Below are 17,234 nucleotides of genomic sequence, written 5' to 3' on the forward strand. Positions count from 1 at the left end.
ATTCGCAAAAAGGAAAGACAATTCTATTTAATAAATATATGTTCCTATAAAGCCCCAAATGTGGGAGAAAAACATTGAGCAGACTTTATAAAGTGCTTTGGTTTCACAAAAGATATAATAAAACATAAATCCTTCATAAAAGAAAATCTTTATAAAGCAAACCTTTTATATCTAGCGTTTCTTTGTAGTCTTTCTTCAACTGGAAAATAAAGAGTTTTCATGTTCAAGTTGATGTAATGACTCATTTATGTGAACCAAACTATTTGTTCCAGATTGATTGTTCTTTTTTTGTGTGCAAGTGAGGGTGTAAATCACTGTGCAAGAAAGCTTTACATGCTCAAGTTTCACAGTTCAGTCATCTTTAAGACAATTTCTCATTAATTCATAAAGTTCTATGTCAAGAATTGAGGGGAAATTTACCTTTGAAGTTGTGGAACAGAGTCTCAGGAGACCTGGAGCCCTCGGGCTGATGGAGAAGATGTTGATGTGAAAATGGAAACATTCTGGCCTGCACTCATATTCTTGCCTACGGTCAACATTCACAGTAGCTACAATGCTTTGATAGGTCATTATACATTACTGGTAATTGTCCAGACAATATTAAATGAACAGTTCACCCAAAAATGAAATTTATGTCATAATTTACTCACTCTCAAGTCGTACAAAATCTGTATACATTTCTTTGTTCTGTTTAACAGAGAGAAAGATTTGAAAGAATGCTTGTAACCAAACAGTTCTTGGCCACCCCTGACTACCATAATAGAAAAAAATGTTTTATAAATTACTTTGGTCTGTTGAACACAAAATAAGATTTTGAAGAATGTAGGAAAGCCAACAGTTCTGGGGCACTTCTGACTACCATTGTCATTTCTTGACCTATTGTAGTCAATGGTGGCCAAGAACTGTTTGGTAACAAGCATTCTTCCAAATATCTTTCACGTGTTCATCAGAACAAAGAAATGTATACAGATTTGGAACAAGTAAATTAAGACTGAATATTTTTTGGGTGAAATGTCTCTTTAAGATTTGTATGTTAAATATTAAAACACAATACACAAAAAACTAGCTTTAACCATAACCAGTTGAAGCTGTGCTCTTTTCCTTGCTCTTAACATAGAATAACATGTGCGAGTTGGGACATTTTTGTTGAACAAAGAAGTGTTTTAGTGTGATTTTTAGAAAGAGTATAAAGAGTTTGATATTTGTGTGTTACATCATTTACGTTTAAGTTCCTACTGTTAGAACCTAGCTCACGCTTTTGGTGCTTGTTTTCACTGCAGTATATAATGTGACCAGCAACAGCCTTACAAGAATCTGGTTTTGCTTCTGTATATTAAACAAAAAAAAGACAATGTGAACATGAAATATATTGTCCAGTGTCCCATCATAGGCTTTAGCCTGTTTATTCAGTGTCAAATCAGGATAAAGCACAAATCTGGTAATAAATTCATAACAAAATGTATGATATGGGTCACTTTGACATGTAGGCCTATGCCTTAGATGGATTTTTCGAAATACTCAAACCTTTTTTAGACCAACACTCTTTCATATTTGCTGACCAAGACAAAATATTTCCTTTTAATGCCTCGAGGGTCCAAAATACTAAACTGATGTCGGCCCAGACCTCCAGCTGGTTTGGCTAAGTCTTTTGTAAGTTTCTGATCAGACTATAATTGCAGTTTATCAAACATTTGAGATCTATAAATCTGGCTTTGTTCGCTTTTTGACACGTCCATGTTAACTTCATTAAAAATGTGTCCAGGCAAACAAGCTTATTTTACTTTCCATTAACTAGTTACCCATCAACTTTTTAATAAAACGTAGGCCCATGCCTTCAATATATGCTGTTTTCTCAAGTCATTTAAAGTGCACACATATAATCAAATATTGTAGGCAAGGCTAAATATTGTAAAATGAATGTATATCCCATTTCAATGGAGTGGAAGAAAGAGACTACTGTGTGGCTCTGAGACAGTGTATTTTTCAATGTGACATGTAGGTTTAAGCTAAACTTGGCATTTTTAAAAGTAATCGTTTTGTGTCTTGCTGAAAATGTGTTTTGGGCAAGACTATTGTGAGCAGTTAATCGTATGCAGAGCCTGTAGCAGGTTTGTTTTGTACTTAAACAGCTTTAAAGCTCAAATCCCATTTACAAACAAGGAATACAGCTTGGATTCTACCACTTTCTTTCCGGGGATCATTGGGTCTCTAAAACGTAACAGCACGGTATATTAAAACGTGTCTGCGTACATTTGAAGATCACACTCATTTTAGATATCGTTTACAGGAAATAAATGTGTTAAAATGTACAAACGTCTAATATCGATCTCCGAATAATGTTTAGCAATGATTAAGAACACCTATTCAGCAGTTGGTATCTTCCACTCGCCAGCTGATCGGCCTTGAGTCCCGGTGCGGTCCGTCGGACTGTACGCGGCCGTTAAATTCTTGTATATTGTTTAAATTAAGTCAAATTCATTTTGGTGGCCGCTCGTGTCGGCATTTTGGACTTCTTACGCTGCATTTTTCCGTCGGGGATTGCGCTGTAACGCGTTTTTTGGACAAACGTCAAGCCGAGGAATTCCCCACACAAGCACTAGGCCGTTAGCGAATCCCCGGTGTTTCCTGCAGCAGCCCGCCGCTTTTGCATCGTCGCCATGGGGGACACAGGGAGCGAGCGCAGCAAGCCGCCCAGCATACCTCCCCGCTGCCCTTGCGGATTTTGGGGGTAAGATTGTTCATTTAATACGTAGATGTGATTGTTCGGCGAATCTGATGCGGATATGGTGATAAATGTGAATGAAATGTGTAGTGTTTGTTGTTCATTGTTGTAGGCCGATGGGATGGGGGTGGGGAACAACCACTCCTGTTTTTACATTCACAGCTGGTGTTCCCCTCAAACACACACATATAACAAGATCTTTCATCAAACACACGACACATTTCAACATAAGGGCTCAACAAATGTAGAATTGAGTTGATCTGATCTTAGATGAGTCTTGTGAGCAGGACTGACAGATCACGGGTATCACTGTCCTCTATCAACAATCATTTGCTTTTTTGGGAAATGAAGAAGCTGCTTAGCATTTAAGTATATTCATTTTGGACTGTATTCCAAATCCTTGTTAGCTTGCCTACTTGGGCAGCAACGTTTTGTTTCATAACGATATTTGGTTTGGTTTATACACCATGTTTGGGCATCATAGGTTGCTCTCTGTTTTTGGCATCATATGTGGTTTAATCCTTGTGCTGCATTTCAAAATGTGTCGCGATTTGGACATCACAGAACATTTTTGGACGTAACTCAAAACCCAGTGATCTATCTTCCTAGACAGCATGTTTAGGAATCATAATTGAATGCAGAAATTTCTGGCTGTCATTTGCTATCAAATCCTAGTGTGCTCCCTACCTAGATAGCAGGGTCCGGAACTGTAGTGAGCATGTTTTTTTTATCATTTATGTCAAAATGTAGTACGCTGCCTACTTGTTTGAGCCACTGTAACTGGATCAAGTCAATGGTGCTTTTCAAAATGACGTTATAAAGCATATTAAAGCGTCATAGGCAGTAAAGTGTGTACTACTGATGTGTAGGTAGGCAGCTCACTAGTTTTTGATCATCCATAGCATTCATTGTTTCTAAACGCGGGATCATGACAGATGTACTTTTCATTGGGCGTGATGTAAATATAATTGAACCAACCGAAATAATGTTTAATCTTGTGTCTTGAAGACTCTTTCGGTTAGAATTTTAAACTGGTCTTATTTACTCAGGTGTTGTGGTCATGTGATCGGTTCCATGGCGTCCCCTATGTTGTATGAGTGGTGTTGTGCTTTTTATTCACAATGGTGTCTCGTTAAATATGTAAAATAAATCAGTCTTGAGAATATGACGGAATAGAATATATTTTAAATGACATTTTTGTTTACATTCGCATTTACGCATCAACAATCCCAAGTTGGCTGCATGACCATAGAGAGGAAATGTGTAGGAAGTAAGAAACTATTATTCCCAAATGCAGTCCAATAATAAGAGTAAATCATAGAAAAGTTTGCATATCCTTATTTTGTTCTTGGCTTAGTTTGTTTAGGACCTAATCCTCTTCATACCCGTCCTTCTAGAAAGTAGTCAGCATATTTCAGCATGGATTGTTATGTGAAGTTGTCACAGTGTAATTTTTTAAAAGTAAACCCACTGGCTGTGAATGAGCTACGATATAGAAAATATTGTCTCAAGTAAGCACAGGTGACCAAGGGGGCGGTGCTTAGCCAAGGGTCATCAGAGTTATTCACACAGAGTTGGCGATTGAAGTCTGCTTTAAGGTGTGTGTGTACCTAGGCGTGTGTGGTCGGGTGGGGTAGATAAACACGCGGACATGTTACGATTAGCTTTGTGCAATGTGTTAGTTTCAACATTCAGTTTCGCAGCTTTCATCACTTGAATCCAATTCAGAAACTAGCTTCATATTGCATCATGGCAGAAAGAATTATCTTCTGTGTTTTGTTTTACATATAATATAGGTGACATTGACACTTTACATAAGACTTGAATCTGTTTTTATAAGAGACATTAAGAGGTGTGATGAGACGTTTTTGGTTATGGATCTCGCAGATTCAAATCACAGATCCTCTTTTAATAGCCAGGGATTTTGCTACATTGAAAAATTGGAGGCGGCCACCTCCGCCCCAATCTCTCGCCAAAATGATGTAGGGTGTCTTCACAAAAAACATGGCGTGTATTCTGTCAACAGACTGATGTTTGTAACTGCTGTTAAGTTTTGGTTAACAGCGCCGCCGCAAGGGAGGTGCTGTTTCGTTATGAGGCGCTGAAGAGTTGCGCAACAATGCAATGCTCATGACGCATTTGACTTTCATCTTTAAAATAGTAGCAATTCAGTAATGGCGATTGCTTGAAATAATGTTGGGTTCAATATCTTTCTTAAAAAACAACGCAACTCAAAAAAAACAACGCAAAACTATAAAAAAACCGTACAATGGCATTTTCTTATATTAAACAGAGACCTTACAAAACGAATAATCACAGCGTACATCAAGCTAAATACATAAAAAACCTTTACGTTAGATAAATTGCCTATGTTAACAAAACGAGTAATTACGGCACACATTTTACTACAAATAAATAAGAAACTTATAAGAAGGCAATACGAAAACGACATGTTCTTTGCCAGGTCATGTGACAAGAACCAACTAACCAATATAGACAAGCTCCGTGAGGTTGGAGACACAAATTATCACAGCATAAATAAATTAAATAAATCTAGTAGCAGAGTAATTGCAAGGTATTTTCAATGCATGTAATATAGCCTTTGTTTATACTTCTCGTCTCAACAGCTAGCATGGCCATTGTTGCTTAGCAAAGACAGATGCCAGGAGAGCAAAAACTGTGCGGCTCGCGTTTTCCGTGTGGTTTTAGACGCAAAATGAATCGCTCCTTAGCTGCGTTTCATGTTACATTTGAATATTGTTTGTTTTGCATCCAAGTACGTTCAATTTCTTAAAAGGTTTCTTAAATTAACATGGTGTACATCATTGTATATAATGCAGTTGAATCTGCGTTTCACATTACGTTACACAGAGAGTTCGCTAGTTTGAATGCACATTGCGATCAGAACGACTCACAATTTACTCTTTTGAACTGATTCGATTAAACTGTTGAAACTTTTGAGTTAAGCGAATGTAAAACATATCTGTGAATCATTCAAAGCCCAGTAAACCACAAGAGCATGCAGGATGTGAATAAGCTTAGCAAATTTAGTAACACTGGTAAATTTAGTTTGCTAATGTGGGCTGAAAAGTTATCGTTAGTTGAAAAGGATCAAATGTTTTATTTGATTTAAAAACATTTATTTTTGGTTGAAGTAAGATTAAGCAACTTAAAGGTATGGTAGGCCACACGTGCGTGCGTGTGTGTACAAGATAAGGATGGCACCAACTCCGCCTCATTTTGAGCCAGGAAAACCCTGACAGCTTCTCAATTTGATAGAAAAAGTGATATTTCTGTCTGTTTCAATAAAGGAAATAAAAACTTGTGCTGATTAAGTAAAAACAGTGTAGCATCATGGGTCCATGGTCCTAACTGGGTTTTTACAGTCTTGTACTTTTTGCGCTAAACATTTTAGCCATATTGTATTGCAGCAAATCACAATACAGGATAATGTTACTGGGATGGTCAAACAATCCTAATGAAAGCCCACATAAACCCTTCCATAAGTCATCTCCTCATGAATTTCATCAGAACTGTGTTTTTATAGCAATATCTCTCTTGGTTCTTATCAGTCCCATTATGAGGATTCTCTTTCTTAAATATCTCATTATAGGATGAATGGACTAATGTGGACCAAATTACAGTTCACTTATAATACGGATGGTGTGTGATGTAAGTAATGACAGTGGTGTCAGGTAATTGTTTCCCATCAAAATCGGTTAAATCTGAGATATGCGTAAAACTACATGGTTGTAGGGTGGTTATTTCAATAGGTTTTATATTCTGCCCAATTTAATAAGCCTATGCTTCCGGAGAAGTTTCAGTTGGCCTGTTTTACATTGAAATCCATTTCCAAAACATGTGAATGGCTGTTTAACTGTGAACCCTGTGCAGACTTGCCAAACCCTGGTGTTAAATGACACAAGCAAATACTGCTGTTTGGATAACCTGTGTCAAGAAACCTGATTTGTGCAACGGCACATGTTATATCAAATGTTCAGAGTCTCGTTGCTCATTGTGTTTCATATGAATCTGAAACAAGAGAAGACAAATGAGAAATATTTTGCTAAAGCTTATGCCTTTCAAAAAGCTAATCTGTTCAAATCCACCAGGATGTCAAGATTGATGGCTGTAGGTTATCTGGAAATGTAGTTAACTATTAGATGGTGCCAAAGAGAGGACAGCTGCTAAAATGTCAACAGCTGCTATTATATATTCTTTCTCCATTGCAACTTTGTGATCAAAACATTGGTTTAAAAAATGATAGATACAGCGCTCCAGACTAACTTTTTTTACTAAGAAAATGTAGGGGCACACTTTAAATCAGCCTGCAATGCAATTATTGACATTTCTCCCCTGTATTACTTACAAATACTTTGATTATAAATAGACTCATAGAAATGACTTTTTTTGCAGTTTTATTGTCATTTTAGAAGGAAATGACATTACTAAATACCATGGACATACAGTTTTTTGTTAATAATGTGCAATAACTGTGTAAATTATTTAAAAAATACTACGCATTTATCTGCAGGTGACCGTGGTTTGGTTCTGTTCATCATTTAAAAAGAGGCCGAGCTTACAGAGAAGCTTTAAGTGCTAAGTAAAGAGACCGTTTAAACTCTGAACACACCAGATCAAATTAGTACTGAATTCATTTGAACAAACAGAAAACGTGCATTTCATTTAGCATGAAATGGTATATATTTATTGTTATATAGTGTTAAAGCAAAACGAAAGGGCTTGTCTTAATAAAATCATCATAAGAACATATTGTGAATTTAAGGACACTTTTCATCATGTTCACAACATATGTACGCATAAAACTATGCATTTTGCGACAGTGCAACCTTTTCTACAAGTACTCGCACATGTGCGACCTGCAAATTTGGAATTTGTTCTATTGTTATTTCAAGTGGAAAGACGAGTAGAAAGCAAGTTCGCCTCTAGTGCAGGCTGTGTGTGATCGTCGACTGCGCGCCAGTGCGCAGGTCACTCATGGGTCTGTTTCATGCTGTTGCGGACACGCACAGGCCAGGTTGTCATTTACAATCTGACACTCACAACGTGAGCGCATTACTACATGTCGCTGTTTGCTGTGACGGATTTCTTGATGCTGAGTACAAACGATTAGATATTTGAGACGTTCAAAACAAAACTAACCGCGGAGGAGTTCAGGAAACGTCATTTATCTGTTGAATACAGAGAGCGCTGGATCATTTCAAATCCGTTAACAGCATAATAAACGACAGGTGGATGCTCTTGTTTTATTTGTCGTTATATTTACATGTGTTGTGAACATGAGGTAAAGTGTCCTTAATACACAATAAACTTGTAATAACAAAGAACGTATATAATAATAAAGAACGTAATAACACAATACCTTTCATTTTGCTTTAACGCGTAACACTGTAAACAAATAAATGTATACTTTTTGACAAGCACAATTTCTGTTGGTTCAAATTAATTCACTCTATTAAGCACCAATCAATAACAATATATAAAATCAGCTTATGTAATCTGTATAAATGTATTTGTTTTGATGGACAAGGAGAAATATATTTGAATGAATCCTTGTAACCAAACAGTTCTTGGACCCATTGATTACTATAGTAGAAAAAAAGTTTTTTAGAACTGTTTGTTTTTGGTACATTCTTCAAAATATCTTCTTTTGTGTTTAACCAAACAAAGAAATGTATAACTATGGTGACAAGCATTCTTCCAAATATCTTTCTCTGTGATCATCAGAACAAAGGAATTGATACAGTAAATGAAGACAGCGTTTTAATTTTTGGGTCCCTTTGTTGATTCCAGAGTAGTTTTATTGACGTCAGATGTATGAGGTTTGCTATCATACCAAAGTCATTTCTTGGCATGTGCAGATAGAGGCCAGAAGTGTAAGGGGCAACTATGGAATTTCATTTGCATACTTCCATCTGGCGCTCTCTACATTTTAACACCTGTTAGCACGTCAGTCTTCTCATTTTCGAGCGTGCAGTATCTTTAGGGAGCTGGTGGCAAGGACAGAGAGTAGATTGTGAGATCGTCTGTTGTGTTTGGATGCGGCGTCCCCTGTGATTGACACAACGAGTATGATTGCAAATGTAACATTAGCTGGTTCAGTGTTATTACACGGCTCGTTGGAATGCTTGATTTTGATTGGCCAGTCGCGACGTTTGCAGCTTCGTTATTCCCAGATAACAACCTCTCAATACTAATAACACACGGTAACCCGGATGCAGCAAATCATTTTGACAATTGTTTTGACAAGTTAAATAAAATACATATTTATTATAACATATATTACCAATTGATTAAACCAAATTGCCTGTTCGAGACATTTGAACGTCGTTTCTTACCTTAAAACCGAAACTAAGCGGCTTTTCCTCGCGGAAGGTTAAAAATGAGCTAATAAAAATATTTCAAATTCACATTTTATGTCCAGTTTCTTTCTCATGTGGCAAGTAGCTGTGAGAAAATGTCCAAGCTGCCAGCTGTCATCACAAAATAAACCCCTTCAGTGTGGACATAGATTATTTCTGCGATAACAACCGGCTGCCTGTACATTACCTTACTTCAAACAACTCTTTGGTGATTTCTGTGTATGTCGTTTGAAGGCAGTACAAACTTCACGACACGATAACACGATATTCCTAATAATAAGATATTTGAGTTTTACATAATAAATGTAGATATCCGTTTAAATATCAAAGGTGAATAAATACATTTTATTTGTTTGTTTTTAAAGACGTGGTGTTGATTTGTTTTATTCGTCAGGTTGTTGAAAGTTTCGCACATCGCTGTGTGTGTCTGCGTGCGAGTTGTGTGTTCATGCTGAAGTCGTGATTGGGCTCTTCATAAACTGTAATTGCAGGTGACATTTAACAGGAGATGTCACATTAATCCACGGAGAGGCCGGCTTGATTGGTTTGGAGTGATGTGAGAGAAGACCGCACACTGAAACATAGATGTGTTTTTCCCCGGCGGAGTGAAGTTGTTTCATGAACTCTTTTCTAACTTCAAACTTTAATGTCAACATCAGAATTAAACACTGTTAACGTCAACATTTTAGTTGGTATAGGCTTATTGGACACAGGCACACTGTTCTTGTAGCTGTTTTGTTGGCCATTGTTAGGAGTTGGTGTCCAAACAACAATGGCATTGACTTCCATTGTATGGAAGCAAAACCATTGAAAAATGTCTCAAAATATCTTCCTTCGTCATATACAGGTTTTAAACGGCATGAAGGTGAATAATTGATGGCGAATTTGTATTTCGGAGTGAACTGTAGAGCACTGTAATGGTTCATGTTGAATCAAGAATCGTAAATGATTTGGTGTGTTTTGTTGGTTTGTGCCCAGCGAGCGAGCGTTTTTCCACCATCGCGCCATAAACTTTGTAACACAAGAGACTGAGCTATAACGCCTCAGCGCGCATTCATTAGCACGATTCAGGACGGTTAGGCCACCATGCCGAGAAACCGTTTGTAATCGTGCCGTTTCGAACCAGGCTCACGTGGAAACATAAGCGTAACCATTTCAGACTGTGCTTAGTACGGTTTGGCGCTATGGTGGTAAAGTGCTCAGTGTGACTTCATCATTACTAGATGGGTTTCCTGCTGTCATGAACATCGATGAATCATCTGGTTTAACCGTTTCCTCGCTGTCAGGAACTCATCATCTGTCAACACGCATCTCAACATTTTCATTCACGCGCAACCCGCCCCTGTCATCGCGTTCATGTGGTGAAGTTCCCTTCGGATGGGCGCATCTGCTTAATATGCATTATTCCTACCCACAATGCCCTGCTTTCTCCCCACGCTTCCTTCCGCCTCCTTGATTGGGCGCTGATTATGATTGCGCTTGATTGTGCTGAAGAAGGTCTGTTGATGTTGTTTTCAACCTGTGTCGTCCCGAGGGAGAGCTCGGAGCCGGTGCAGGAAATGCGACGGCTGTTTGCGTGTATGTAAATAAAGTGTGTGTGTGATGTATAACCATCCTCAGGCGGCAGGTATGGAACGATTTGAAGGATATTCTGCTGTGTCGTTTTGCAAGTGTTGACATTGAAATTGTTTGTTCGTGTCATGTGGTGAATATTTGGTGTATAGGCATACGTTTGCATTAGGAATAGCGTTCACCTCTGTGAGCATGTATAAACAAAAAAAAGCAAAATTTACATTTCGCCTCTGATTGTGTGGATCATGACCATCTTCCAAATTTGAATATTTGACTTTTATTAAATAACGTTGTTTGTTCAGTAGAATATTTGACTTTTCTGTGCTGAAGAGATTGATATGTGCTATATTGATTTAGAGAAGCTTTACATGAAAAAACAATTGATTTCTCACCAATGCACATTAAAAACCGCAATTTCTTTTGTTTTTCCGCTTCCTCTCCAGGTCCAGCAAAACAATGAACCTCTGTTCCAAATGCTTTGCTGGTAAGTTTGTTTGTTTTGCATTTCAATGACTGTAACTAATTTTTATGTTTGGGTCAATGTGTGCATAAGAAATTCTCACACTGTTCTGTCCTCTCTAGCAGACATACAGAAGAAACAGCCAGACGAGGACTGCACTCCAGAGCCCGCCCCCAGCTCCAGCAATAGCCAATCAGCAGTCTTCTGTAATGAGTCGAGCAGCAGCAGTAGCCAAACCCTGTCCTCCAAGCCAGCCAGCTCAGAGGAGCCTTCATCAGAAGCCACGCCTCTTCCTGCACAGGATGGTGAGGGCACACGGTTACTCACGCTCATGTCATTTCAACTTCGTATTAGTTTCCTTTTGTGTGAAAGACAAAAGGAGAAGGATTTGTAATATATTGTGTTTCATGAAAGTAAGATGGGTTGCCATGACAAAAGGGTGATTAATTAATTAATTGAGATGTGCTTCTGTTCAGTAATGCACTGGTGTTTTCAGCCTTTTGTGTTGTATTTCAGTGTTTAGCGGTCAGTACAATACAGAACACCACAAATGTTGTCAAACGAATGATCTCTGACAGAAGGAGCTGAAAGTGATTAATCTTGAGTAATAATGATGTCATTCTCTCTTTCCTTCCAGAAGTCTCCAGTACAGACACAGCTCGCGGCACGCTATCCACTCCTACAAAGCGATCCTGTGACTCAGGTACACCAACCTCACCATCAACCCTGTGTGTATGCGAGACGGCTTTCGATAGTCTAGCACATCATACCAAAGTGAATCTTGAGTCGTAAATGCAATTAAAGTTTGAAAGTCTTTAGAGATATGCATTGCTCTTGAATAGGTTAAATAGAGCGAAACATTGCTTACGAATTGTTTAAAAAATTGTGTTTCATATTTTAATCAGATGACTTAACAACTGCTGTTGCTAGGAAGATAATGTTTTTCCCAAAATACGTTTTTAACAATTTTTTGCATTATGAATCTTTCAGCGGACGTTTGATCGCGCCAGAGTTAAAAATGTGTTTGACTTTAGGTTCAGAGAGCGATTCTTCCCCAGAGAAGCGTGTTCGGCTGGGAGAGGCCTCGTGTTCTGAAGGTTCTCCACGAGTTCCCAAGCAGAAGAACCGTCGGCGGTGCCACAGCTGCCAAACCAAACTGGAGCTCGTACAGCAGGAGCTGGGGTCCTGTCGTTGTGGTCAGTATCACAGTCATCTCTCTTTCTAAAATCTACACCCTGAGTGATGCGATGCAACAAAACTGTAATGGTTCTAGGCCTGTGTGTTCATCTGCAACGGAAGCATTTCAGTTCAGTCACGTTGCATCGCTCGGGATCAGACTTGATTCTTCTTTCTTTTATATTACCAAACATTCTTACTCCAGTTGCATTCATATTCAGGGGCGTTCTGGGTCCGCTCATCTCTCACCTGTCTGTTTCTGCAGCGGTTGCAATTTCGGCAAGAACTTTGAGATCCCTACAGAACCGAAAGAGGATATTTAACCCCCCTCGGCCCTTTAAATTTCAGATGCTAACTGTAGGTAATGAAATAAAGTGAGCGGTTAAGCATAATTGCAGTGTGAACAGCAGTTCATCATATTTTGTTGAACTGAAGGTGGTATTGTACAGCAGCAGTCAGAGTCATCATTCTGATAGCGGTTCCCACTGATCTGATAATACACTTATGAATCCGACTGTTCTCACATCTGAGTCATTATCTCTCTGGGGTCCTTCTGAATCGGCACTCCTGCAGTTAGTCAACGATTAAAACTTCGTAGCTTCAACTTCTTGGGGTAGGAAAGCGGTGTCTGTGTATTGCCGCAAGCGTTTATTCCCACGTGTTTTACCCGGACCCTTTGATAAAAGTGCATGTTGATGGCAGATTATGTATTTTCAAACAGGTTCCTGTTAGTCGGCCAAATTTAGTCCTTTTACAAAGTCACACTCAAACAATCAATTTTGGGAATCGCCCTACAAATGGCTCACTTACGGTCATCTCTGCATATTTAACCTGGACAGGAGAACGTGTAGAAATGTACCTGTTGCAGTATATTAGTTCCCAAATTGAACAGCAGGTTGTGCTGTGTCGCATGCAGTTGTTTGTATGTATGTGTAGTTCTGTGGCTGCTGTAATTGAAGTATTGGAGGCTTTTAATCATCTCTGACTCATTAAAAACGCCATGTGTATTAATGAATACATTAAACTCTTGGTAATGAGGCTCTTAAGACTAAATGAATCCTCCCTTAAGTGCCGAGAACGTTTTATTTACTTAGAAATGATCTGAGATCATCTCACTGTCATGTTTGTTGTGATTGACTTAATCTCGCTTGAAAAAGCAGGAGAGAGGATAAGATGTTTTGACATTTACATTTGCGCGCTCTTTCGCGTTTGCAGGATGACGGGTTGAAGATTTGTCCAATAACGGACTAAGATCCCTAGTTACGAAATGGGAATCCATGTTCGAAAAAAACTTTCCAAAACCTGTACGACCCGAGACAGAGCGAATCAAGCACACATACATTACATTATACGTTCAACTCGTTTTTTCACAAGTTGACCACGTTAAGCTTGAGAAGCCAGCTCGTTTAACAGTGTAAAGTAGTCAGAATGCATGAAATAGCATGTTACCTTCGATTTAAAATCAACCTTGAGATTATACAACACCTCTTATCTCTATCTTTCTCTCATCTGTCCTCAGGTTATGTGTTCTGCATGTTGCACCGGTTGCCGGAGCAACACGACTGCATGTTTGACCATCTGGGGCGTGGCCGAGAGGAGGCCGTGATGAAGATGGTTAAACTGGACCGGAAGGTGGGCCGAACCTGCCAGCGCATCGGAGAAGAGTGCTCTTGAACGCCCCAGTCCCTTCTCACACAAACACACACACACACGCACACACACTGCAGTCCACTTCTCTGACACAATCACCCACTAGTGGCATCTTTATTTCTCCAGTACATCTCAGAGGACCCCTCACCCTTGCTTGACATCTGACCTGTGTCCAGTTCAGTAGCCTCGGGCTCATCACACACACAGCCTTGATTTTCTGATATCTGCCTCCACCCCCTCCCCAGTGCAAATACAGGTCAGCGGGTCAAACGAACTACCCTCAAGATCACGGCGGAGAGGACGCAATCTCTTCCCCACTCCCAAACCGTCTGTACTTTGGAGAACTGCTCTTTCTCAGAGGCTGCGATCGACTCCAGGGGAAACATGTCGATCGATCCAGACCTCTGGGAATTTCTGTTCCACCGCTGGAAGTCTCCTCCATCACGTGGACGTTTTAGTTTTTTTGAGGGAGAAGGGACGACCTGGATCACACAAGTCACTCCGTCCCTTTGCTTTTCCGAGCACGCCGGCTCTGCTGCGGCTCAGAGAGAGATTTCGTTGGCCGAGCTGCGTCAGAGCCGTGCCTGTTACACTCACACACCCGCTCATATGCACTTACAGTCGCGTTCTCGATGCTCGGTCCCACACGAGGACTGAAGCAAAATCAAACGGTACCCTTTGGATGTGGTTTAGCTGGGAAAGGGCCGCCCACAGCTCATCTGGGAGCTGTAGTTCGTTCAGGTCTGAATAAACAAACACACTCTTTAACCTCGTGAAACTCCCATCAGCCCTCGCAAAATACTCTCTGCCTGTTTTAAAGCAGCTGGAAGGTTTTCTGCCATTGTTCTTGCTTTCTGCCGCGTCATTTTTGCCCTCCCTGTTTCTCGATAGTCTCTAGCCTGCTCATGCTAACAGTCCTTTCTGCATCTCTTAATTCTCTCTCTCTTTTTCTCTCCTCCCTCCTCTCTGTGGCATTAAGGAGGAGTGTGTTCACCGGTGGTGGGAGCGAGGAAGTCAGAGTCTCAATTTACTGGCGCTTTTATTATCATTTTGTTTTTTACTGGTTTGACTGGTTTTCTGTTGTGATGTTGAGAAGGACAGAACTGAAGAAAAGAGATGATTATTGTGTATCTTAAGAAAAATCCTTATTTAACCTCCTTTGTGTTTCTGGTTAACTCACTCTAGCATAGAGCTGCATTACTTTGCCCTTTTTAGGTTAACATAAAAACATACAAAATATGGATAAGATTAAAGATTCTGTAGCCTTTTTTCTTTGTTTTCTTTTCCCTTTCCACTTTTGCTGATAATGAATAAACTGGATTAGAGGATGTGTGGCATTTTTTTATTTTATTGATTGTCATTGCATTCATACACACTTTACAAAGGCTTTACAATAAGGATCCATTTGTTAACGTCATGTAACGTGTTTAATGGATCTTTATTGTAAAGTGTTATAAAAAAGCTTTAAAGCTTCACGGGTGTGCCCTTATAGAAATTTGTTTTGGCGTAAATGCACCAATGACCAATATTCTGGCTGTCTATTATTTGTAAGCTTAGTTTTGTTTTGCATTAAAAATATTTAAACAATTTCAACATTTCAAAATAATCTTTTGAATGCAGTTTCTTTTTTTACCTATTAGGACTTTGTGTGTTCTTGTTTTTGACATCCACTATATTTTAATCAACTATAAATTAAGGTAAATTAAGTCGGGTTCATTTTTATAGACCGTTTTAGCGATCACAACATAAACTTTGTGTCGAAAGATGTTTGGTATCACCGCAATAAATGTATAACTGTTAAGTAGTTTTAATACAATTTAATCCAAAGAATATACATTAATATTAATTTTAATTAATATTTTAATGTAAATTCAGTATAAAATAAATTGTTATACGCAAACACAGACTGGAAGTTAATTTCGGGGCAGCCAGTCTGTAGCGCTTCAGGGAAAAAACACATATTAAACAAATAATTAATAGATAAAGACCTAATGAGTAAAATGTGAAAGTTAACATGTTTTGATTTTAATGTGTTTTTTTATTTTGATTAGAAAATAAGACAAAGATACTAAGCTCGAAAATGATTTCGTAAAAAAGGACGTTTTAAAGAGCAAATACGTTACCTTTGTCATACAAGCCTACTCACAACTTGTACATTTCAATATCTGTAATATGATTCACTACCTTTAGTGTGATTTTACAGGTCTTGTAGGTAACGTTTGTCTCGGATGTAAAGGGGTCAGTGACCTTTCAGGACACATACGAGCCCACAGATCATAATAAATGCGCTGGATGTTGTCGGAGAATTGGCCGGGAGTTTAGTTGGTGAGACTGTTAGCGCTCACCCCATGACCATTAACACAGACATCAGATCCCTCTGATGCTAGATAACTGTACATGAAACTAATGTCTTTAACAGACTAATGTACAGTTTATAGCCTGGTTTGAGCTAAATAAGCACCGTTTATGAGACTATTGTTCACGTTATTCAAAGTGTTAAGCACAACCAACTGCTGCAGAGATTTCTGAAAAGACTGTTAAATATAAACGTAATATGCTTGAATAGCATATTACAGAAAATGTCAAGGCTAAACTTTGCATGAATTATTATATTAAAATTGTGTTTATAACATCAGATAAATGAAAATTTAGGCTTAAAGGGATACATCAGACAAAACTATGTTGTCCGTCATCGTTCGTTCACGCTTATGTGGTGGAAATTCTTTGTGTTACTCTTTCTTCAGTGTAACACAAGAGGAGACATTTTGAGAAATGTCTCGGTGGTTTTGTGCATACAATAGAAGTCAATTTGGGACCAATGTTGTATGGCTACCAGCATTTAAAAAATATCTTCTATTGTGTTCTGCAGAAAAATTCATACAGTCATACAGGTTTGAAATGGGAAAACCATCCCTTTAAATAAGCACAACCACAGAGATACGTGGACTGAAGGTATGGCTTCATATTCTGCTAAATGGAACCAACACCTGTGACCCGGTTTCAACAAACTGCATCATGAGTCCTACAAATCCAAGCTTAAACACAAGTGATTAATGAATGGTCTCCATAACACACGGTGACGAGTAACCTGTAAACCCGGATCCCACCACCAGCATGATAAAGAACACGGTAAGAGTGGAAGTCGAGGTATGAACTCGATGGAGCTGTGCCTTTTAATACTTTATACTCGAGGTAAGAAGGCTGCCGGACTCATTAAATATTCGTTTAATAATTCACTGTAACCTGGCACGTAGAAAATGAACTTTGACAT

The 17,234-nt window shown here is 38.9% G+C and overlaps 1 protein-coding gene across 3 annotated transcripts; it reads left to right on the forward strand.

The window, feature by feature from the left end:
* Window positions 1-1,939: 1,939 nt before the first annotated feature.
* Window positions 1,940-15,552, forward strand: zfand3 (zinc finger, AN1-type domain 3). 3 transcript variants are annotated; one of them, XR_013787609.1, is made up of 7 exons: window positions 1,940-2,728; window positions 11,121-11,161; window positions 11,260-11,442; window positions 11,775-11,840; window positions 12,172-12,333; window positions 13,833-15,348; window positions 15,413-15,552. XR_013787609.1 is itself a non-coding variant. In XM_079473874.1 (6 exons), the coding sequence occupies exons 1-6, from the start codon at window positions 2,658-2,660 to the stop codon at window positions 13,985-13,987; spliced, it is 678 nt and encodes a 225-aa protein (XP_079330000.1). In that variant the 5' UTR covers window positions 1,940-2,657; the 3' UTR covers window positions 13,988-15,552. The 3 variants fall into 3 exon arrangements, 2 of the variants coding, with proteins under 2 accessions (XP_079330000.1, XP_079330001.1); XM_079473874.1 differs by having other exon boundaries at window positions 13,833-15,552; XM_079473875.1 differs by having other exon boundaries at window positions 2,453-2,728; window positions 11,263-11,442; window positions 13,833-15,552.
* The last annotated feature ends 1,682 nt before the right edge of the window (window positions 15,553-17,234 follow it).

This window comes from Barbatula barbatula (genome assembly GCF_947034865.1).
Source record: "Barbatula barbatula genome assembly, chromosome: 14".
In the NCBI taxonomy this organism is placed as follows: Eukaryota; Metazoa; Chordata; class Actinopteri; order Cypriniformes; family Nemacheilidae; genus Barbatula; species Barbatula barbatula.

Excerpts from the sequence above, each read along its gene's own strand:
- zfand3 (XM_079473874.1), top strand. The coding sequence starts at position 2,658 with ATGGGGGACACAGGGAGCGAGCGCAGCAAGCCGCCCAGCATACCTCCC. Across the intron at positions 2,729-11,120 it reads TGCCCTTGCGGATTTTGGGG|GTCCAGCAAAACAATGAACC; the intron begins GTAAGATTGTTC and ends CTTCCTCTCCAG. Across the intron at positions 12,334-13,832 it reads GCTGGGGTCCTGTCGTTGTG|GTTATGTGTTCTGCATGTTG; the intron begins GTCAGTATCACA and ends ATCTGTCCTCAG.